This window comes from Rhopilema esculentum, chromosome 15 (assembly GCF_057945365.1).
Source record: "Rhopilema esculentum isolate cy_ngs chromosome 15, ASM5794536v1, whole genome shotgun sequence".
Classification (NCBI taxonomy): Eukaryota; Metazoa; Cnidaria; class Scyphozoa; order Rhizostomeae; family Rhizostomatidae; genus Rhopilema; species Rhopilema esculentum.
In genome coordinates, this window is record NC_142829.1 from 10,359,379 (window position 1) to 10,383,324 (window position 23,946).

A 23,946-nucleotide genomic window follows, 5' to 3' on the forward strand; every position below is an offset into this window, starting at 1 on the left:
CATTGATTTTCTTGGTCCACTTCCATCTGGCGAGCTACTTCTGGTTGTCATAGACAGATATAGCCGCTATCCAGAGGTGGAAATTGTTCGCTCGACCAAAAGTTCTGTAGTGATTTCCAAGTTGGATAAGATTTTTGCTGTCCATGGTATACCGTTTGAATTAACGTCTGATAATGGACCACCTTTCAATGGAGATGAGTTCTCTCGTTATTTGAAATTGTTGGGTGTAAAGTTTACTCGCTCTACTCCAAAATGGCCACAAGGTAACGCGGAAGTCGAACGCTTCATGCAACCATTAGCTAAAGCGCTAACGACAGCAGTTGTAGAAGGAAAGAAATGGCAACAAGAGCTATGCAGGTTTCTATTGCAATATAGAACAACGCCACATAGTACGACCAAGGTACCACCGTCCGAATTGTTGTTTAACAGAACAGTTCGTGGAGCATTACCAACATTAAAACCTCGCATTATTGTTAATCGGCATAAAGAAGCTAAAGATAATGAGCAGAAGCGTTGTATCTACAATAAGACCTATGCAGATTTACATCGCAATGCCAAAGAAAGTTCGATCAAGGTTGGAGATACTGTTCTTGTACAACAAGAGAAGAAGCAGAAATTAATGCCCAAATTCAATACTACTCCATACAAGGTGATTGCTCGTAAAGGCACGACAGTTGTTGCAGAAAACAAAGAACGACATCGTATTACACGAAATGTTTCGCACTTTAAGCAGATTCCGGACGTTAATGAAATGGATTATAGTAGCGAAGAGGAGTGTAATAATGAACCTGAACCAGCATGTGAATATAGGAGATCAAACAGAACAAGAAGAGCACCAGTGCGATATGGACATGGACTTTCTTATTAATATTTGGTAACATTTACGTTTCTATATTTTCATATTCCTATTGTTCTGTTGTGTTGTTTTGTTTTAAAAAAAAGGGGGTGATGTAGTAATGACGTATGTTATGTATTGGACACAGGGGTAAAAAGGATTAATTAGAATAAGCAAGCATGCGAGCACGTTAGATGCACATGAGAATTACAGATCTTGTTGTTATTCGAAGAGAGTATTTCTTTCCATACTACTACAACTCACAGAGTTTATAATTATCTAAGCTTATGCCAGCTATATACGTCGATGTATTGTCGAAAAAGCTTGATTAGCTGACAGTAGTTTGCTTTGCTTAAGCTAGTCACCTTTGAAATCCTTTTGTTTAAAACAGTTCTATTTTTAAAGCACATTTGCACTTGTGGCCTTTATAAGACATCCAATCCCTCAGGGCTTTGTTCTAGTTGCTTTGCTTTTGAATTCAATATGCATAAAGACATAATCCACTCAACACCAAATGCATATGATTAAAAACAGCTCAGCTAAGGAATCTGATTGGAACAGCATTGCTGTAGGTATATTTGTATAAGATGAGTTTAAAAAGAAATGAAAATTTAATTATAGAAGATTTTCTTACATAAACAGAATATTAATTAAATCAACATAGTTACAAAAATTAGACAAGTTTAAATGAGAGAGGTCATTTTGAATTTTGATAGAAATTGCTTGTAATGAAAAGTAGGATGCTAAAACAGTTTCATTAACACTAATCTATTTGTCATTTCACTCTTTCCCATCATCTCTTCTCTTTAGGCCAATGTAATCTGAAAATGGAACCAATCTTTTGTAGAAACCAGCGATCAATGTGACGAAAGATGCAGTGATAAGTGTCAAGGTGACAAAAAGCCATCTGGGGCCATAATTGGCAAATAATGGTACCATTGCCACTGGTCCAAGAAACCTTGCAAACGATCCAAAAGCCGATAGAATGGCCATAAACAAACCCTATTTAAGAGAGAAATTGAAGAAGGAATTGAAATAATCAATTATTTGAAAATCAACTGCAATAATAAAAAAAGGATTTTCACTTGCAAGTCTATCATTGTTTTGAATACATGTTGGGAAGTAATCATTTTGTATGAGAGCCTATGATATCAGTTTGTTGCAATATTGTTAAGTTCACAACGTCGCAATACTTACTTCGTTCGAAAATCAAATTCTGACGCAAGTTTAATAAGTTTGAAATTATTATATATTCTTTGTTACAGGTTATCCAGACAAAACATTGCATTAGCCAACAATAGTCGTCGATAGTCTTTATAATGACAAAATTCGATACCTCAACAACTAGAACAAAAAAACGGCAAAGAAGCACAAGGTGCCAGACCTGCTTTCTTGGCCCAATAACTTTAGAGTACAGCGATGCAGCGACCAAAGTTGCAATGCTAATGCCCATATTGTAGACCAAATTTGCAACCAGATATTGAGAAAGGTATATCTTTGGTGTGGATTTGCACCAACTGTATTGAATTGAGCAGCCTGAAGACAAGACTGCCTTTGTTGCATTTCCAACTTGGAAATCTTCTGCAAAACAAGTACAGGCCATTTAAGCATTTTTGCCTGTGTTTATGTTTTTGCAGCAATACATTGTGCCAGTGAGAGCTTTTTAAACAAATTTAGGGGGCATGAGGGCATCATTGCTGGGTACTTAAAAGTCCTAGATTAAGCACAAGGTTATACAACTGTAAGCATTTCTACATGGGCTTTAGGCAAAGTAGCTTTTACAAAATTAGATAAAGCTGCCCTAAAATTCAATTTTTCCCAAAACAACTGTTGAATGTTCTTTCTTCTATTGTGCCTGAATTAAGTTAAGGCGAGTTGAGGGGAGCTAATTAACAATAAATTATTCAGTATAAAGGCTGATTCAGGGGAAACTTTGATGAAAGTAGTCCATTACTGGCTTCTTTAAGTCTCTGCTACCTTTCATTTGCCTCTTACAGAGAGCGAACGTCAGAAATTATAACATCTGGAAAGGCAAAAAGCATTCTAGCCAATTACCCCTAAATTGTATTCTTGAGAAAACCTCTTCTTGAGTAAATTCTAGAAATGATAGGCTCAGTCATGTTTCACCTGTCTCTCTAAAGTTTTCCCCGATACTAAGGATGTTAGTGCAAAGTCGTATGATTTGAGAACTTGGTTATTTCTAACGAAGCTATCTTGGGACCGGGTTGCAAGGAATAATTTGAATAGTGAGTTAAATTAGTATATAGAATTAAATTACGAATTTGTACAAGAATGAAATGTAAGTACGACCCTTTGAGCATTACTCATCATCGGGTAATTGATGATTCAACCTTGGAAGCATTTACCTATGTTTAAAATATAATTTGAATTATATTGTTCTCTGCAAACATACCTTCTCTTTGGAGCTTTGGAATTTTACTTCCCCAGGGCAATGTAATAATAAATGAAAGCATCACTAAAACAAATCCGAGCAGAAGAATCAATCGTTCTTGAAATCTACATAGAAAAAAAATTTGCAGGCTATATAATTATTTAAAGCTATTGGATCAGTTAGTTGAATATATTTCGACAGACAAGGAACTTTTAACCGTAAAGTAAACCTTTACATCTTGAGGAAATGAAAACACCAATGCATTTATCAAATTCCAAAAGAAATATATATGATGTTGGCTTTTTTGTATCACCTTTTGTTATATTGACAAAGAAAAACCATTCAAAATTCAAAAACGTATTAGCTTGCAGTCCAAGCTATGCTTATAAAAAATTTAAGAGGGTCTTAAAAGATGACATCTGATTTTAAAATTATCAAGAAGTATTTTCTTTGACCATCTAATGGTTAGTCAATTTGAATTCAGATTAGATGTCATCCTATTAATGAAATAATTTATATTGCAAATCAAATGGCAGAAACAGTGTCCAGAAACAATTGAAGTACAACATACACTTACTTTCTCATGGCATATCTAACAATCAATAGTGCAATGAGGGCAAAAATACCAGATCCGGACAGCACTATCCCGGCGTAAAAGACCGCTTGTGCTTTGTTCCAGCCAAACTCTGCTTGCATCAGTGGTGTTGCTACCCTAAAGGTGAGCAATTGAACAAAATAGTGATTTAAAATGCATTATTTACAGTTCGTTATAAAGGATAGTTCTAGTTTGAACTAATTAAGATCAAAAGTTTACACAAATTAATTACAATTACAATTACTAGATAAAAAGCATAATAGGCTTTGCAGATGGAGCATTTTTTATTTATATCTACAAAAGATCATTAGAAACCCCAAACTTTGCAATCAAGTTCCTTTCAACGCAATGCTAAGAGCACTTTATGCATTAAGAAAATATTCTAGTTATCGGAGGTAGATGATTGAGATTTGTTAAATGCCTTTAAGAATGTTAGGTGCCTATTTCAGAAAATTCATAGCATCATCCATGTTCCAGCGTTCTTGTTTTATCACTAATGCTAGTTACTCTAAAAATATTTACAAAAACGTTTGGTTTTCGTTAAAGTTGCTTTATTGCCATTGCTCAAGACAAAAAAGCATTCCTATCATGCTTCCCATTTTTGATACATTTTATGTTTATACATTGTTTGTTTCAGTATACGCTTTCGGTTAATTTGAGGCTAGATGACATTTTTTCAGGACCCCCTTATTAGCACGGTTGATTTGGATGATGAAATCTTAATTTTTTTAATAAGGTAAGAGAAAAATTCCAAAATTAAATCCAACTTACAGCTTCAAAGAACCTTTTGGCAGCTAAGAAAATATTCTCTCTTTTTTGATAAAGTAACAATAAGCCAATCCAAACTCCGTTGCAATAAATTGGATGTACTCAGTATCAATGTAACCAATGGGGTTGAAAACAAATCAAATTGAGATTACTAATTGAGAACAGTCTTTCTACCACCGATTGAGATAAGATAATATCCCTAAAAATTTGCAGGACTGGGTCTCAGAAAAATTACAACCATATTCAAAGACAGTTGTACCAGCATAGAATTTTATAAAGGAAGATTGTATTTTTACCCTAAAAAAATGATTCGATTAGAAGAGCACATCGTAAACTGATGCAGACAAACACAAATTGCTAAATCAATTGGCGTTCAAATGAGAAAAAATTGACAGGTGCTAATTGAATATTATCAAATGCATACGTTTCAACGAGGGAAAAGGCAAAGAAGAGGAAGGAACACGCGGCAACCGTCACAATCAAAGCACCCATATCTGGTTTTGGAAGTTGACCTAAAAAATAAATCTTTGGATAGCAAATATTCTGCTTGCTAAACATAATATATTCATTTGCTATACTTTATAATCATAGTTGCATTCTTGACACCAGGTCATCTGCTGCTATGTCCTCAGCTACTAGTTCGTTGAAAATTTCTTCAAAATCACAAATTTCAGACACGAATTTTCAAGAAACTCTAAAAATAGCTTTGAAAAAAGCAAACATTACGTCAGAACATTGATCGAAACTAAACGCTAGGAAATATATATACCCAGCTAAGATCAAAATAGGCAAATCAGAAACGAGAGCACATGACTGTTAAGGTTACCCAATCAGTGCCGCTTGCCTTTATAGAATGTTTCTAAGGTGAAAATTCTTTTTGCCTACACAATAGCGGTTTTTTCGTGCTTATGTAGATAGATACCAAAACTTCTAGATGGAAAGACGTTCGGGCCTTACCAATAATCCGAAACATGTCGCCATTATAGTTTTTTGCACAATCAGGTTTTCCAGCAAATGTTACCCGATAGCAGAATCGCAGGTTTTAGTTGTACATTTAGATCGGCAAGACCGAGGTGGCTGTTTTTTTGTGAGTGAGTTTCGTTTCTAATAATTGAAGGAAAATGCTGCTTTATTCTATCCTCTAATCTTTGGGAAGTGCGTCCTACCTAGCCAGAATCACACTTGCACGTAAACTCATAGATAACGGAACACTTTTTGGTGTTAGGAACGCAATCCTTATGGTGGACGCACTTTTGGTATAGGGGGCCTTTTTCTACTGCAAACAATACACGGATTAGCAGCAGAGAAACATTTTGTATTATCTTGTTTAATCTGACTTACAAATTGCAAATAACTGTTACCGATCCAGAGTAGTTTTATATAAACCGGGCGCTTTTGCAGATAAAATCATTTTCCAGCCAAGAAATTTGTTGTTTTCCCTTTATGTAAACTGAAAAGACATTCTCTATATAGCTTTTATCCAGGGGAATCCTTGTTAGTTATTCATGTTCCGGGTCGAGATTAGACTTAGAACAAATCATCAGTGCTCTATAGAGAAGTGTTTTGATAAGGTTGATTTTTCTTTGTTTTGGAAGAAACGAACAAAACCCTAAAAATTAACTAAAGAAAAATGTTTAAATTTATAGTCTTCGATACTGTGCAGTCATTAAAAACTCCCAAAAATATTGTCTGTACAATTGCTAAAAAATGCATTCAGTCAATGGTAAAAAATAAAAAGATAGATAATCTATGTTGGTTGGATACCTGCTTTGGAACTCTTGTTAATTTCAATGTTGTATTCTTTCAGAAAAAGCAGAAGTAGAAGCAAAATGAAGATCTCGAAGACAATTCCAATCCAGCCAGCTACGTTGTATATGTCGATGTTCAATAACGAAGAATGACCCTTTTCCCCGATGATAGGGACTGCAACAGACTGCAAAGCTGTTCGAAAACAACTGAAATTTAGAAAAATGATATAAATATAATCCTATTTAAAGTATCCTCAATACTTCCCATGCCATTGAAATGAGATTTTGACTCCGAACCGCTCTTGGTCGGAGTCGAAATCCAGTTTGCTGCTTAGACTCCGAACCGCTCTTGGTCGGAATCGAACAAGACATAGTCATGGTTAAAAGGTCCTCAGAATGGTTAAATTCAGTTTTTTGCTTTATTTTAAACAATAAAGGAAATGTTCTTTTACCTGTACCAATTGCGTAACCAATAAGCATCAAGAAAGTGATGACTGTGAAAGCATTTCTTCTTTCAGATGTTGTTGTTGACTGAGGAATGATAGCACGGCAGACAGCTTTGTCACCTAAGCAGACAAATGTAAACCTAAATGATTTCTATACCAGACACAAAAAAGTTGCAAGTATGCTTTTGATTTTACATGAAATCATATCACTAAGAAAACTAAAAATATATACCTAATAAACAATTATTACCTGCTGAAGATTTTGACTACAATATATGTAAAAACATTTTCTAAACTGTGCTAAAGGATTTCAGGATAAAGTCAGTTTATACTTCCTGAGGTATATAGTGAAACGAGTACTGCAATGTTAAAGATGGCTAACATTCTTATCAGTTTATCAAAATTGGTATAGCCAAAGTCAATAGAAAAAACTCTTGTCTGGAAGCCTATTGTTCAGTTTTTTGTTCTGATCTAGAACTGGAAAACACTTTTATCCTAATCATGTGACAATATGAAACACCCTCACATCTTGCAATAGCAGTTGCAGGCAGTTTCGTTAAACCCAGCGCACACAGGTGACCCACATGTTTTAAAAACAATAAAATTTGGGTTTTTGAAAAGTTGCTCGTTTGCACGGGTCAGAGACAAAGATTTTTCCGTTTCAAAGTCTGTCTTCGCGGTTAAAATACTTAATTACTTTTATAAAATCATTTCTCAAAAGCAGGAAAAAGAAAAGTGGAAACCAATCAATCTATTGTTTTTTTATCTATAGACTTTTCAATTCATGTCTTTTCGTTGAATTCATGTAATGTCTTTTCTGTTCTGTCCAAACAAAGACCGATATTCAAATTTTTGTTTTTTTTTGGGGTTGGGGGCAGCCCTGATAAAAAATTTTACAAAAAATTAGCCAAGTTTTGCAAAAAAAGTATTTTACTTATACTATTAAGTTTTTTTGGGCTAGAGGGAAAGGACCCTTGGCCCCCTGTTATTTCGGCCCTTGGTCCAAAATAATGATGACCAAAGCCTCAAACTTCAACCATATCTGTATGACACTTAAGTGACAGCTTGCAACAACTTCCTTGACTTTATGAATATTCTACGAAGGCTTGTATTTTTGTTTCAAAACTCTTATCAGGTCTATAGACAGGACTTTTAGTGTTGCAATACTTAAAGGCCCTCACTGCGCTTGAACATACGACAAATTGTGATTTTCGAGAAACATAGTATTGACTCTTTCTTGATTTATTAACCTAAATATATAATCTCTTGCAATGGTTCTCGCACATGGATGTAGTGGATGTTAAACTTTCTTTATGAAGGCATGCAAAATATTTTCCTTGACAGTAACATGGTATTGCTAATGTCTCTCACGAATTTCAAACCTATAGGGACCTCCCCGACTGACAGCTTGTGGTGTTAGAGAAAGCCAGCCACGGAAATATTATTATTTACCTGTGGACAGGCCAATTATAAGCTTTGCTGATAGAATCAACATTTTCCCATGAAAACCATGATATTTTTCAGGAAGCACATAAAGAAAGTTTCCAACAATGCGAATGAAGACGCATGCTATCAGTGGCTCTTTTGCTGGTCGGTACTGGCACCAGGCACCAAACAGAAATGAACCAGCTACTTGGCACAAGCTGAAACCACCATTTGTCCAAGCAAGAAATTGGGGAGTGACCGTAGGATCAATCTATAAAATTAAGACGCTCAGATTTGGAAAAAGAAGCTCACTTAAAAACAAATGCTATTAATACTACAGCTTTGGTTTATGAAATATCAAAAATGATATTCACGCCAAGGCTTATATTGATAATTGACCTTGCAAAGACTATTATACAACATAATATACCTCTATTATATATATACCTTGTCGTTAATATTCTTTGTAATGGATCGAGCATTAGGTATACCATTTTACTTTCCCGTTACTGCCTAAGAGCTGTTTGCTTTTATCACAAACGAAAATGGCATTGCTATTTTCAATCATTTTGAGCTTTGAGTTACAAAGAAAACATCTATTCTGCTAATAGAAATCATAGCTCTTTCATTGCTAATGAAAATCATGGCACTGTTCTAGCTGTTGCCTAAGTATTGCTTTTCGATAATATGCTTTGAAAGAATATATAGAATCTTGCCTTCTGCAGATAGGGCCATAATGACGGCAGGGTGATTGAAAACTCTAGAATGAATGGAAACAAATATACTTTGAAAAATTGTTTTAGTAATCAAGTTTTTATGGCATGGGTTGTTTAACATCCTTGAGTTAATTTAAAGATTTGAAATATGTTTTCCTAACCCTTTTTCTCAAGCAAAGTCAAGAAAATGCATAATTTGGAAAAAGTCACGTTGGCTGTGAAAAAATATAGTTTCTTACAGTGACCTTCCGAACCTCCGTCAGGACGCTTAAAGAAATAAACGTATACTGTATAACTCTATAACCAAAAGAAAATTCGAAATAATATTGTCTTCAATTAATCAGATCAGATTTCATTTGATCTTAAATCATTTTCCTTTTGTGTAAATCATCATAGAATGAAACTGGAAATTATCTACAAAGAACCAAATAATTTTATATTTTTTATAACAGGAATTAGGACAAGGCTTTGCTATTACATTTGAATGTAGATTTGGGAAATATTCCATTGTTTAGTCTTTTTTAGCTAAGAAAAGGATACTTACCCATTGCACTGAGTAAAACAGCTAAGTAAACGACACGGATTGATCTCCATCTAGCTTTGTATTCTTTTGCAGATTCTTCGTAACCATTCTCTTCTATGTCACTTTCTTGTGAATCTCTGGAATAGAATAAATAGCATATAAGAAAGGTTGTGCTTTAAAAAGCATATACAATGGATTAACAGATAAACAAAAGTATTAAAGGAAACGATCAATCGTATCTCTGCTTCTGTCTCTTATTGTTGTACTTTTATCAATATAAACTGGTTTTTGGGGTAGCTAAAGCATGACAACCCACGAGTTTTATTTTGCCGTAAAAACTAAAGAAATAAATCACGTAGTAGTGGAAGGGTCAGCTTTCCCAAAGGCAGAAATTAAACAAGTTCTAATTTTTTTTAAATTTTCTAAAGGTTGTAATTTTTTATCAAAAATAGTGTTTTCGGGTGTGCAAAGCTCAAATGCTCTGCTTCTATCATGTGGGCGAAAAAATCGAATATTTCAAAAAGTGTAAACTACCTTTCAGCCTCAAGAAGTTTTTTTGTTTCCATGATAATAACTTTTCCTTCTCTTTAACTCTATCTACGCAAAAAATCTTGTGATAAAATCATAATTTCTGCAAAAAAAGTTTTCAACTGAGAGTTAGTTTGACTGATAATGACAATGGAAATGCTGACATTTACTGTCAACTAATTAAAACATAATATCAGTGAATATTTAAAAAATATCATATTTGGGTAAAGAATTTTCGAAACTGTGGGATCACTGAAGCATGTGCACTTCAATGCTTGCTGGGTAAGAAAAATCATGTGTGTCTAGATAATGGATTCTCGGATTCGAGCAATTTGTATCTTCACATTTGGCGAAAATGGATAACAGAATTGGAACCTTCATGTTAAAATTAGTCTGTGCCAAAAATTTCAAATTGTTTGGGCCGTCAGGCTGCGAATTACCCCATTTTCAAAATTTAGCTTTTCCTATACATTTCAACGGAATTTGTTGCTGTAGTGAAATTTTTTCACTGCAGCAGCAAGTTCCGGTCAACTCTAAAGAAATATCCAAATATTCGAAACCAAGTAACATGCGACCAAACGGTTCAAACAATATGAATTTTTCAGTATAAACTAATTTAAAGATGAAGATTTCAATTCTAAAGTCCATTCTCGAAAAGGATCCGTATATGGCGAAATACAAAATTGATGACATCAACTTGAATCCATCAATAAATGATAATTTTTAATGATGAATAACAGTTAATGGATAATCTTTTTACAATCATGTTAGGGGAAGGCTCAGGAACATGTAATTACGTCATGGGCAATATGAGAGAATTTAGGAAGACTGGGAGGTAACACAAAGTTTATTGACATCTGTTTTTGATAAGCACAAATTACGAGAGTTTGTAAGCAGGGAAAGGGTAGGGCGTTTAAAAGTTTACAAGAAAAACATATAAATGGATGGACAGACTTAAACAGAAGCATTCACGTGCAGAAGAGAAGAACTCAAGGGTGAGTGACACCAGGTCTAGTTTTGAATGTGAAGAAAATTATCCCAATCAATAACATAATATGGTACAAAAGAAAAGTAATGGTTTACCTTACGTGAAAAAGACAACCTGTATGGATTTAGTTTGGTCAAATTTGTGTATTTGTTTTATACCCCACGTCTCACTTATTGTGAGGTCATCACTGAGAAATTAGACCAAAAGAGGAGAGCATACTTACCGCTGATACAGCTACAGGTAAAGAATTAATACCTTGCAAGGCAATGCATACGTCCAACAACCATGTGCAGAGATCATGGGTAGGCACAGAGTACAAAGCCTTCTTTGAAAACCCCGTTTTGGATGCCTGGAAGTTGCCATAACAATGTCTATTATTTTTTAAAATGAACGCACTTGAAAATTAAGGCTAATCTCTGGGAATTTCCTCTTTTATCTGAAAAGTAGAGAAGCTGTTTTTAAGCCACATTGTTTTTTAATGGTATCTTTTCAATCCGAAGAAAAGACGTTGAACTATTGATTGAGGGGACACTATAATGATAGTGAAATTTGATGATCATGGTCACACTTGCTGGTTTTTGATTTAAAAATTTTTATTTGAATGTTGAACTGAATTATCATTCCCATTGTACCAATAACTATTTTCCAAATTGCTGTTTATCCATTTTGCTTATAAGTAAATTTGCTGGTGCTGCTTGTAAGTAATTTTTCCATAAATTTAAAAAGCTATAAAAGCCCTGCAGATATAACGTCGCGTAAAGAAAATTTACCAATGTAAAATAAATGAAAACTTTGATAAAAACAAATTTTCTGTAGTGTAAAAGTTAAAATTGATTTTTAAATATCAAACATTTTGTAACATGCTAAAGCTTTTCGTCGGACACTCATCAGTAAATAGGCAAATTAATCTTCGAATCCCTGAAACGCAACTTACGAAAAGCTCTTAGAGTAACTGACCTTGCTCCGTATACTGCACCCAGTGACCTCATTTTTAAATGCTAAGACTATTGAACTTTGACAAACCATACAAACTTGAGACAGTTGGCCACCATGACCCCCCAACTATCCCTATCCTCAGAATATCGTTTAGCTCTTCCAATGCTCTCACACCCGCTCCATTCTTAAACATAGTCTCGCCATGTTCTTCTTTGTCTTCCTCTGTCTCTTTTTCCATCAATCATACCTTCTAAAGCAAACCTAGCCAAGAACACTTAATTGTATATAAGATTGTTTTTTCAATAATGTTCTTATTGTAATTTGGGATTAAATAATTGAATTTTGAAAAACTAACTTAATTGACGTAAGTTGTAATTAATTTTTTTTGACTTTCAGTTTCTTTACAACACAAGTTTATAAACCTTCCAAAATGGACGTAAAACCCCAGTTTGTAAACACTTTTTCTCCAAAACATGGAAGCTGCTTTGTTTGCTTAGATCGTAGACGTTTGTCTAACTTATACTCTAAGAGAAATGGACTAGTCAAATCTACTGTCTTGTATGTCGACAAAGAAAAGGGGCAGATCAATCCAGCCATAGTGGGCCGGAGCCGTCGCTCTCATGCAAATGGTACCCCTCATGTCAAATATGTACCTGACGTGTCGAATTTTCAAACGCGAAAAAAAATATAAAGATACCAATAAAACCAACAGATGATGATATTCATGTATTCGGCAACTCTTCTTTATCCGTTTTCACTTAATATCGGGGTTATTGCCGATCGTTTTCTGTCAATATTCAGTAAAGTAAACCAACCACTATAGGCCCGGTGAACACAAAACAAAGCTCCCACGACTAAGTGTCGAGTCTTGTTCCGAAAGGCAGGGGATTCCCTGTATATCAGCAATGATTGCTGGGGGGTACGGTCAAAAATTAATCGAATTTATCTTCAAACACGTAATTCGAAGAAACGAAAACACTCAATGAAACGACATGTGCTACAAAGAATACAAAGTATCATCAAATACGTGTGTAATAAAATTGGTACCACAAAATAAATCAGAATCTAGCTTTTTTCGCTCCGCCACCAAGAGACGGTAGAGACTTAGTCTCTGGAAGGGTCGGCTCCGTGTACCCCTCCTGTCGAATTTTGGAAAACTTGCCAAAATGCGCCGCTTCTCAAGTTTAGATGAAATCTAATATCAAATAAGTGTGTAATAAGATTGGCACCACATTATCTTGAACAAAATAAATCAGAATCTAGCTTTTTTCGCTCCGCCACCAAGAGACGGTAGAGACTTAGTCTCTGGAAGGGTCGGCTCCGTGTACCCCTCCTGTCGAATTTTGGAAAACTTGCCAAAATGCGCCGCTTCTCAAGTTTAGATGAAATCTAATATCAAATAAGTGTGTAATAAGATTGGCACCACATTATCTTGAACAAAATAAATCAGAATCTAGCTTTTTTCGCTCCGCCACCAAGAGACGGTAGAGACTTAGTCTCTGGAAGGGTCGGCTCCGTGTACCCCTCCTGTCGAATTTTGGAAAACTTGCCAAAATGCGCCGCTTCTCAAGTTTAGATGAAATCTAATATCAAATAAGTGTGTAATAAGATTGGTAACACATTATCTTGAACAAAATAAATCAGAATCTAGCTTTTTTCGCTCCGCCACCAAGAGACGGTAGAGACTTAGTCTCTGGAAGGGTCGGCTCCGTGTACCCCTCCTGTCGAATTTTGGAAAACTTGCCAAAATGCGCCGCTTCTCAAGTTTAGATGAAATCTAATGTCAAATACGCGTGTTATAAGATTGGTAACACATTATCTTGATCAAAATAAATCAGAATCTAGCTTTTTTCGCTCCGCCACCAAGAGACGGTAGAGACTTTGTCTCTGGAAGGGTCGGCTCCGTGTACCCCTCCTGTCGAATTTTTGAAAAACTTGCCAAAATGCGCCGCTTCTCAAGTTTAGATGAAATCTAATATCAAATAAGTGTGTAATAAGATTGGTAACACATTATCTTGAACAAAATAAATCAGAATCTAGCTTTTTTCGCTCCGCCACCAAGAGACGGTAGAGACTTAGTCTCTGGAAGGGTCGGCTCCGTGTACCCCTCCTGTCGAATTTTGGAAAACTTGCCAAAATGCGCCGCTTCTCAAGTTTAGATGAAATCTAATGTCAAATACGCGTGTTATAAGATTGGTAACACATTATCTTGATCAAAATAAATCAGAATCTAGCTTTTTTCGCTCCGCCACCAAGAGACGGTAGAGACTTAGTCTCTGGAAGGGTCGGCTCCGTGTACCCCTCCTGTCGAATTTTTGAAAAACTTGCCAAAATGCGCCGCTTCTCAAGTTTAGATGAAATTTAATGTCAAATACGCGTGTAATAAGATTGGTAACACATTATCTTGATCCAAATAATTCAGAATCTAGCTTTTTTCGCTCCGCCACCAAGAGACGGTAGAGACTTAGTCTCTGGAAGGGTCGGCTCCGTGTACCCCTCCTGTCGAATTTTGGAAAACTTGCCAAAATGCGCCGCTTCTCAAGTTTAGATGAAATTTAATGTCAAATACGTGTGTAATAAGATTGGTAACACAATTTCTCGTCACGAGGAGAGGTTATAGCCAGAAAGATTGATTTTCCCAATGTTCTAATGTTTTGTTAGCATACAGGAATTTCAGCGACTACTAAAGACCACTTACACGTATGTCGAAAACGTTATTTACAGTAAGAATTTTGCAGTATCGTTAATCAAGAGTCATTAAGATTGGGTATAAATTATACATAATAATCCTAATTAAGCTTAGAATATCTGATTCATAGTCGCATTTATAAATTCTTGTAACGATAGAAGCCTTTGTATACGGGCTATTGATATAAGCCAGCTTATTTCTTAGGGACATCAAATGTTTCTACCAGGTAAGATAATCTGAGATTCGATATACATTGTTTAGTTCAAATCTATGCGCGCTAATGTGCAACGGAAACAGGCCTCTGTGCGTCTTGACATTCTAGTAACGAAGGTTTGTAGGATGTGTACATTTTACGCTTGATATAGATTTAAACTAACTTTCATCCGCCTATCTAGAAGAAAAATCGGTTCTTCTTTTCAAAAATTGCTATCACTTGATTGAGAGCTTTCATCTAAGGAGCGTAACTGAACCTTGGCAAGAAGTTCTTTGAATGAAGCCTTTTTTTTATTTTTCCTTCCCTTTTCTTCTTAATCCCACCCTTGACTCCCCTGCGGATCTTCATTTTACCGCGAGACCGTTCTTGTAAGGACAAATTGTCATTTTCGTCGCTATCATGCACTGTGATTATTTTTGGACCATGCTTGCATTTCTTGCAAAGCCACGGCGAAGAATTAATATCTGACTCACAATCATTGTGATACCAGGCTTTGCATTTTTCACAGCATATCATTTTCGTCTTCAAGTCAGGTAAGTTGCAATGACAATACAGAACTGGTTTTATGACAAACTTCGTACCAGAGGGTTCCCGGGGCGAGCCTGCAAACTGTACCCCTTCGAAACTATTTCTGTTTAGCGCTTTGAAGAGTTCCTGTCTTAAAGTTTTGTAGTTGTAATAGATTACCTGTGGGTCAAGTTTCCTGCAAAGACTGAGTGCATAAAATATAGCAGCTATTCCGCTGTCTGCATTTTTTAATGATGACGTGGTATCTGCAACGTGAATTTCAAAGCTATCTTTCTTTGGATGTCTAAGTCTTGCAGCATAACCCTCTACAGAAATATCGTATTTACATTCTCTTTTGTTTTTGGACAAATGATTTCTTACAAGACTGTCATACAATAAAATAGTTCTAGACGACAAGACATTTGACAGGGTGCCCCATTCAATGCATCCATCCCCTAAATCATTGAAGGGAATAATTTGGACGAAACTTCTGCCGCTGCCCCACATATTATTAAGATTACAAATGGGGTTCAATCCCTCTAGACTAGGAAATTGATGGCGCAAGATATCCATTGCAGCATTAATGACAGAGCAAGTCAGGGGTAAACCCGATTCAATTTCATTTAGATTAATTTCACATTCGTCAACTTTTGCACTATTAGCCCCTGGTTCTTCAATATTATTGATACTTGGGGAGGTATCAAACGAGCGAATATTCGCTGCCGAATCTAGAACCACGTTATGACTATCAATAACTTTACCGCAGTCAAGGTCATCATCAGATAATACAATAGTATTGTCAAAATCAAGGTGTTCCTCGACGTCTAATGGGAAAAGATCATCAATAGGCCCCTCTGTATCTTCAGGCTCGATATCACTTGTTATAGAGATATTGATATTTTGCGGACACCTATTTTTTAGCTGGTTTTCAAAACTTTTGTTTGGAGATGAAGAAAGATTCCGGCGTATGCCGTCCTGGACAAATCCGTTGACAAATTCTTCATAGTCGGGTTTTGATATTTGGTCTGCCTTAGAAAATGAAACTTCGTCAAAGCATGGGATTGGATCTATAGATGTTATCCCAACGAAGGATCTGTCAACGGATTCTTCTGAGCTATGATCGTCATCAAATTGGTCCTCTTCTCTCGAATGGGCAAGAATTGCACGACCAAATTTGTCGTATTTAGCAACAAGTCTTGTTCTTTTTTCCATTTCAGAAATAACTTGCCGGTTCCTGGCTTCGTTTGTCAAATCAATGATTGAACGGAACATAAATATATGATTAGATGGAGACATTTTATTGAGAAAGTATCTGTTTAGGTTGAATGAGCCGTGAATTTGTTCTGCAACTTGACTATTAATTTGACCACAGAGCTCATTAATACAAGCTATTCTTCGCAGTGCCTCAACTTCATTAGAGCTGTTTCTCTCATGAAGTCGGTCAAAAAGGGCCAAATGGTGCGCACTACCGGTGATTGGATGACAGTTAGCATCTGCATCATTTCCTTGCTTTGCTGATGAATTAATCCAAGGAAAGGATAGCTGCAGGGCTCCTTCATTCGCCATTTGAACGTTCTCCTCAGTAGCCTCTGCAGCACGGCCTTCGTTTGGTGAAAAGAAACCGTCAAAATTTCTGTTGCCAAATGCAGCAACAATGTGGGCCATGTCATTTATAAATATATTTGGCCTGTGTTTCAGTCCGCGCAAAATATCTATATAGTCTCTTGGACTTTCAGAGCGAAGCAAGAATTTGAGTGCGTAAATTATTCCGTGACGACATGCTACTGTCAACCAACCACCAGAAAATCCAAACATTTTCCGAAAAATTTTGTTAAATTTAACGTTGTTCTTACCAAGACCGGTCTTGATGCGATTTATAATATCGAGTTTCGTTCCTTTTGAGGACACACCTAATTTTCTTGCAAGCAATCTTACGTCCTTGGATGAGCTCTCAAACAGTGTTTCCAGCAATCGCTCTTCGGACATCTCTCTACATTCCACCTCAACATTTTCATCATCCCTATGAACTTTAAGGTGCTCGGAATTATAAATTACATTTGCTATCCTACTCTGTTTACCTATAAAAGGTGCCCAATATGACAGATTCGGACCCACTTTTAGAGACTCTAGTTTTCTTGAACGATACCCCCTGCTCATCATCTCCATTGCAACGTCATCCCAAAATTTTTGTGAATCGACTTCATCCGAACCATCTTCATTAAAATCATTCTCTGTAGGAGGGGTATACTTAAATGCAACTTTACGATTAACATCGGCGATCAAGATATGGGGGTAAAAACCACATATCACGCAGTTAAACTCGTAACTACGTTCGCTAAGGCATTCAAAATGCAAATAGGAATTCAAAATGAGGTTGCTATCAATCTTGGTCTTCAATACAGCCTCTGCCACAGCACATATTTTGCCTATGGCTAAGTGATTTTTTAGACATTCACGCAGAAGATTGCAAAAGTCTAACCCAATCAGAAAAACATCATCAAAATTATGGATACCATCATTGTATTCCTGGTACCTATAAAACATGCTACAGGTGTCGCATTTAACAAAGAATGTCTCAATCGATTCTAAGTAGCCAGACAAGGTCAGTATCCTGGCATTTCTAGTTATTCTTATTGGTTCACCAAGTTTTCCAAGACATAAATGGCATGCTGACTCTACCGGCTTAAGTGATCTCGGCAGATCTTTCCGGGGAAGATGTACCAAGTCGGTTGGTAAAGGGAAGGGAATTAATTTATTTTCACTTGCGTATTCCATCATTCTTTTAAGCACATCTTCTGAATCTGGTGGATAAAGAACACTTGGGGGCTTTTGTTCTGCCATACTACTGCCTACCTCTTCAACTTCAACTGCCTGTACCGGTTTAGGAGTTTCTTCGTCCAACTCTCTTAGTTCGTTTCGCTCATGCAAATACCATAAGGCAACAGCTTTGTGAACGCAAAAGTATTTTGGGTTTTTGCACTTACAGTTTAGACGACCAGATAGACTGTTGTAAGAAACTATACATCGAGAGCGTATCGGTATGTGCATATACTTGCTGTTATAGACCGACAAATGAATATGATTTTGGTCCTTCCAAGCAACTACTAATGGATGGTTATAAAAATCACAACCGTGTTTTAACTCAATGCATGTGTTAACTGTTTCCTCGGACAAAATTCTATACTTTCCACTGGAGGCCAATTCAAATAGCTTGCCTTCATTCAATGTAAACGGTTTTGGATAGAATGCATTATTAACTAGCAGCAAATGACTGCATTCCCTTCCGTTCATGCCTGACCGCGCAGCAGTCGCCATCTCTTCTCGACACCTCTCATCTTCACAATCGATTAACCCACTTCTAAGTAATTTTTGTACATGTAAAGGATAACCCACACCCCCATGTGATGACTTTTTAACCATGTACAAGCCTTCGTGTTTATCACAACAAACTGCAGTGTATGTATATTCTTGGTTATGCCACCTTTTATAATGGCGATTCATATTCTTTTTGGTAACCTTTCTTTTGCAAATATCACATTCTACGCGCTCGATGTTTAGTTGTCTTCTAGAAACAACGGTTTTCTCTTCTAACACCTGTTTGTCCTTTTTAGATGATAGTTTCTTCAAACCAAAATCATCTTTTTTAAGGGGAAGAATTTTTTTTGAAGATCGAAAATGTTTTTCTAAATGACTTTGAAATCTGCATTTCCTCTCTATAGTTGCAGAACATTCTGTGCAGTGATAATGCATTTTGCCTGCCTTAGCTTTTGGTTGGTTTCTATCTAGTTTTTTGCAAGGAAGGATGGTCTTATCACCATATGTGACAATGCGAGACTCATTCAAATGCACGTGACACACATGACGGTTTATTAGGGACTGGAAATCAAATTTCGTTGAATTGGGACATAAAATGCAATGGAGATGATGTACAGTATCGTTGCACCTTCGTAATCCACCCTCAGTGCAAGTTACAGAAAATGCCGATGGATCTAGACTGTCATTTTTTGTAAGAATAGAGGGCAGGCTTCGGGTACGTGTAGAACATTTACTCTCCTCAAATGCTTCACTTATTTCGTCAAGCTCCATATTTTGATTTAGTTCACAATTATCTGAGCAAGACGACTCTAATAATAATTCTAATGATTCAGACGTTTGTGATTTATCTTCCGACTCTTCGACAGAGCCTATACTTACATCTCGCTCACTATCTGCACGGTTAAATGAAGCAGGTTGTTTTGCCTTTTCATCCCTAATTTCTGTCTTGTTTGAAAATACCTGATCATCGCTGATTACATTTCCTACAGAGCAAATTTTTAAATCAATTTTGTTTCCCATGATCCACGTAATAAGGACGGCTCGTAAATAGTCGTTATAATACGAGATGTTTTTTAAGTAGCGGAACCCAACACATTTAGTTTCGGTAGCCGACGCAGCTTTAAGAGACATGAATTTTTCGTCGTCTAAAGCCGCAAGACACATAATTATAATAGTTGAAACCCCACAACTATTGCCATCTTTTTGCAAGGGGAAATATGACCAGCACTTACGAGAGCATTTGTGGCCATTAATTGGGTCAGATGATGCATTTACTGCGTGCATGGATTTAACGGAGATCGGGGTGTCATCAATTAACCCAACCCTTCTCAAACATTTCTCAAGTAAAGAGGGCAGATCATCTGGAATGTCCCAAGCGAGAGAATCCCCGTAATATAAAATCCTACTTTCTATGTAGTAGACACAGACGGTAAAATGGCATCCAGCAGGATTCATTTTACCGCCGTATCTTTCTCCGCCAATAAACGTTTTACCAAACCGTTGTTCAACGTTCAAGCAGCAAATTATCTTCTCGAGGCTTTTTAAGCGAGTATCTCGCCTGAAAGTTCTTGCAAAAGCTTCGGGGTCGCTCAAAATTACGTCATTAAAGTAGATACAATGGGTATCATCAGAAGACCTATTCAGTAACCCGATGTAGTGGTTCAAAATATCACTTGAAAGCCAACGGTTCCCTACAAGAAATTTCAGGCTAGACACTGGGAGATGAAGGGAATCGATGACGTGATCATCGGACGACTCGCAAATACAATCAATAAACCTTTTAATCACCCCTACATCAAGATCTTCCGAGCCTACTGGACGCCTAGAGAGGAACGTTGCCTTCCGCAGCCATGCCTTCTCCTCCAGCACCTCCTGTAACCTCTTGCGGCCTTCAACACATTTCTTTCTCTAAGTAAAACAAAAAGGAGCAACATTTCTTTAAGTCGAAGAATTTGCTGGATAAAATCTGCTTTGAACCGAAAAATTAACTATGTGAATAGTAAAGATATCGCTTAAGTAAATGGCCAAAAATGCTTGCTGCTTAGTTTGAAACGTAAATATACCAACCTGGATTCAAACATTTCAAATGAACATGAATTTGGTCATACCTTTTTTCCATCGACGGATGCCAATCGACCACCCCCAGACGCAGCATCTACTCTTTCTGCATCTTAAAGTTAAAAATTTGACAATTTAATAATGTAACTGTTAGCTAAAGTAAACTGTTAGCTTAAATACAATATCGATGAGGGAGAAGTATTAACTTGTGATATGTTACGTTTTTGCGTCATGGAGCCACAATTGGAGACTGTACATACCTCCGCAAGATATCTCGCCCAAAGGAGAATCGCTGTTATCCTTCGATAAAAAATAAATTTATCAACATATAAAACTATATGTATAGAAATTGTTGGATAACAGAGGTTTATGCGGGAGATTTTTTTTCAATGCGATGAACAACGAATTAATTTCAAGGATGTTTAATAACAAAATAAACATTCAGTCGGATTTCAGGTATAAAGGTCCGTCACTCTTGAACATTTACATGCAACTTTCAGCCGTATCAAGGAAAGAAAATTCGATAAGGAAAAGTGTAAAATAATGGATTTCGAAAAGAGTGGACCTTACCTTGAATATCAGATGCTTAAAGACATCGAAAGTACAATTCGTGGTACTATTCGAAAGCAACTTACAGTACAAATTGACGATGAGCATGAAATACAAAATAATGCATGACCCTGCAGCCCCTTTCAATTTGGTAACTGCTATAACAACATTTGTTTGTAAGAATTGGCATGCATATTGAAAATTGAAACTTTTCACACATGCTAGGCATGGCCGAGTTTGTTCGCAATAGTTTCTACACGACCGAAAATTCGTTTGCAAACATTTTCATTCATATGCATGGTGATGTTACAACAAATGTATGATTGTGTAGACGGGCATCAAGACCCTTTATTTGACTACAACTCCTAGAATTCTTCTCACCTGTTTCCTGTCTGTCCCTGCTTTTCCGTTTTCTCTCTCTCTGCGCAACTGCCAAATGGGAGTATACGTTTACATAACATTTTTATACTCGTGTTTTTATCGTTTACTGTATAGTTAGAAAATACAAAAGAAACTTGGTAGGAACGGAATACTAAGAATTCAGTTTAGATGGAGAAGATACTAAGCAATACTGCTATTGAAAGGACAACCGCTTCACCTTTCCTTTCTTCTGCTTTCCTTGTGACGGGAGACGCTTGTCGTCCGGACGCTTTTCCTATGAAAAAAATTAACTTCCAATTAAAATGAACATGTTTTAAGGTGTAACTGCTTAGAATAAATATCGACAACACAATGTTTTACAACAATTAAAAGAATATACTAAATCACTGAATCTCATGTTTCATTCACACCTCTTTGCAGTAGCCCTTCATCCACTTCCAGCGTACCTGTACATTCTCGACAAAAGTACCAAAGGGGACCATTTCAAGTGCCCGTGTTTTGGGAGCAGAGCTGTGAAAAAAGGGAAGTTCTTTTTAAAATGAGCAAATAAAAAATATCACCAAAATTTTGCAATGAACCATGAATGTTATAAATTATATATTTTATTACCGACGAGCTTTCCTAAACGCATTCAGTTTGGGAGTTGAACTCTCTTTGACATCTTCAGGGACACAAAGCACGGAAGAAGAGTTAACTACAAAAAAGAAAACTATTGTTACGAATTTATTTCGAAGATGTAATATAGTAACAAAAGTGTTGTTGCAGAATATGTTGAGAAAATGCTTTTAATCATATATTTCAATAGCTCCATTGAATCACAACCCAGATTTGCACAAAAATCTTTCAAAAATTTATGCTAACAAATTTAGATTTACGATGAAAAAGACATAAAAATGCCTGTAGTTATATTTGTCAATCAAAACCCGTTTCTAAGTTATTTGTACCTGTAAGTGTCTGACAATAGTTTCAGATGTTTATTCGGTTCAATAGAGAAAAAATCAAATAGGAGAGGCCAGAGTCAGGAAAACATTACGGTCACACGGCCACTGACAGGCGAATGGTCCACGAAAAACAATAGAAGCTTCTATGACACCCAAGCCACATCCACTTTATATCGTTTTGTAAGGAAGGTTTGCCTGGAGGTTTGTCTGTACTCTGAGGGATGCGGAGATGGAGTTCCTATGTAATTTCAGCAAAGACCGAGTTCTGAATAATTGAAAATGTTGAAATTTGAACATGTCGCTGATCCTTACCTGGCGTGTTTCGGTACTCCTTAGCATCATGGAGTTTTTTCAAAGTGTCAGATAACACGGATACAAGTCTTGGAATACCAACATCTTCACTGATGTGGATACTGTCCCTATGTGAATACAGACACCGCTCCCTTCGGCTGAAGTGGGGGTCGAGGTCTAAAAACGTAACGCCAGCCCGAGCACAACAGCTCTTCATAATCGACGCGTAAAGACCAGACTTCGAGTCCGCTTCATCCAGGCGTGGCAATATCGATGGAACAATTATCTGAGGAGAGAATTCCCATGAAGGAACTTTAAGAAGTTATAGCTTTCGTGATAAAATCATTTAAACACAATAGATTCATGTATTCCAAGTAATGCAGAAAATTGCTGAAGTTTTTTATGTACGTAAGTTTGGCCAAAAAACACGTTAACATAGCAGAATGTTTTAGGTCGATTATAAACAAGGCAGTTGGAGTAAAAATCATGTATTTGACGTAAGCACTAATGATTCGGCACCCCTGAAAGTAGGCAAAGCCGAAATAAAGCAAAATACCTTCGAAGATGGAAACCGCAGTTTTGCAGTAATAAGAAAGCTTCTGAACTCTTCTTCGATGCGCGTCAGGTTAGTATGTCGGGACATGTCATTCGTTCCCGCGAGGAGGATTACAAAAGCAGGTGGAGATTCTTCTGGAATTTTGCTGGAACGAAGTTCAATGCCAACGTGATAAAACTTTCCTCCTGGCGTGCTGTTGACATACCAGTTAGACGGGCAAGCGACTCTCTTCTCTACAATTGGCCGCAACTGGGAGTCCGAAAAAACTGCAACCTGCTCATTTAAAAAATTCAAAACTTTCACATGATACGCAATAAATGCAACAACATTTTGCGTAAGGCTGCATAGAGTTATTAAACTGGTTACGCAGCATGCCGACAATTGTACCAAGTTTTGATTGTTGTCACATTTCTTATGATATACTTTCTTTGAATTACTTGTCCAGAATTTAATTTTCGGAAATAGATTATGGAAAGGGGGAAAAGGCGAAAATAGGAACCAGTATCTGCCTAGAATGCTAATAACCTGACTGACAGATTTGTACA

General features: G+C 36.6%; 1 protein-coding gene across 5 annotated transcripts; it reads right to left on the reverse strand.

The window, feature by feature from the left end:
* On the reverse strand, positions 1 to 12,484 carry LOC135685374 (major facilitator superfamily domain-containing protein 8). 5 transcript variants are annotated; one of them, XM_065201298.2, is made up of 12 exons: positions 11,922 to 12,484; positions 9,983 to 10,045; positions 9,470 to 9,585; positions 8,926 to 8,969; positions 8,237 to 8,480; positions 6,791 to 6,904; positions 6,355 to 6,531; positions 5,015 to 5,102; positions 3,805 to 3,939; positions 3,249 to 3,352; positions 2,172 to 2,416; positions 1 to 1,837 (listed from the first exon to the last, which is right to left on the reverse strand). In XM_065201298.2, exons 2-12 carry the CDS (start codon positions 10,012 to 10,014, stop codon positions 1,616 to 1,618), a joined length of 1,521 nt encoding a protein of 506 aa, XP_065057370.2. In that variant the 5' UTR covers positions 10,015 to 10,045; positions 11,922 to 12,484; the 3' UTR covers positions 1 to 1,615. The 5 variants fall into 5 exon arrangements, with proteins under 5 accessions (XP_065057370.2, XP_065057369.2, XP_065057368.2 ...); XM_065201297.2 differs by lacking the exon at positions 11,922 to 12,484 and adding an exon at positions 11,188 to 11,915; XM_065201296.2 differs by lacking the exon at positions 11,922 to 12,484 and adding an exon at positions 11,188 to 11,915 and having other exon boundaries at positions 9,983 to 10,079.
* Between the last annotated feature and the right edge of the window lie 11,462 nt (positions 12,485 to 23,946).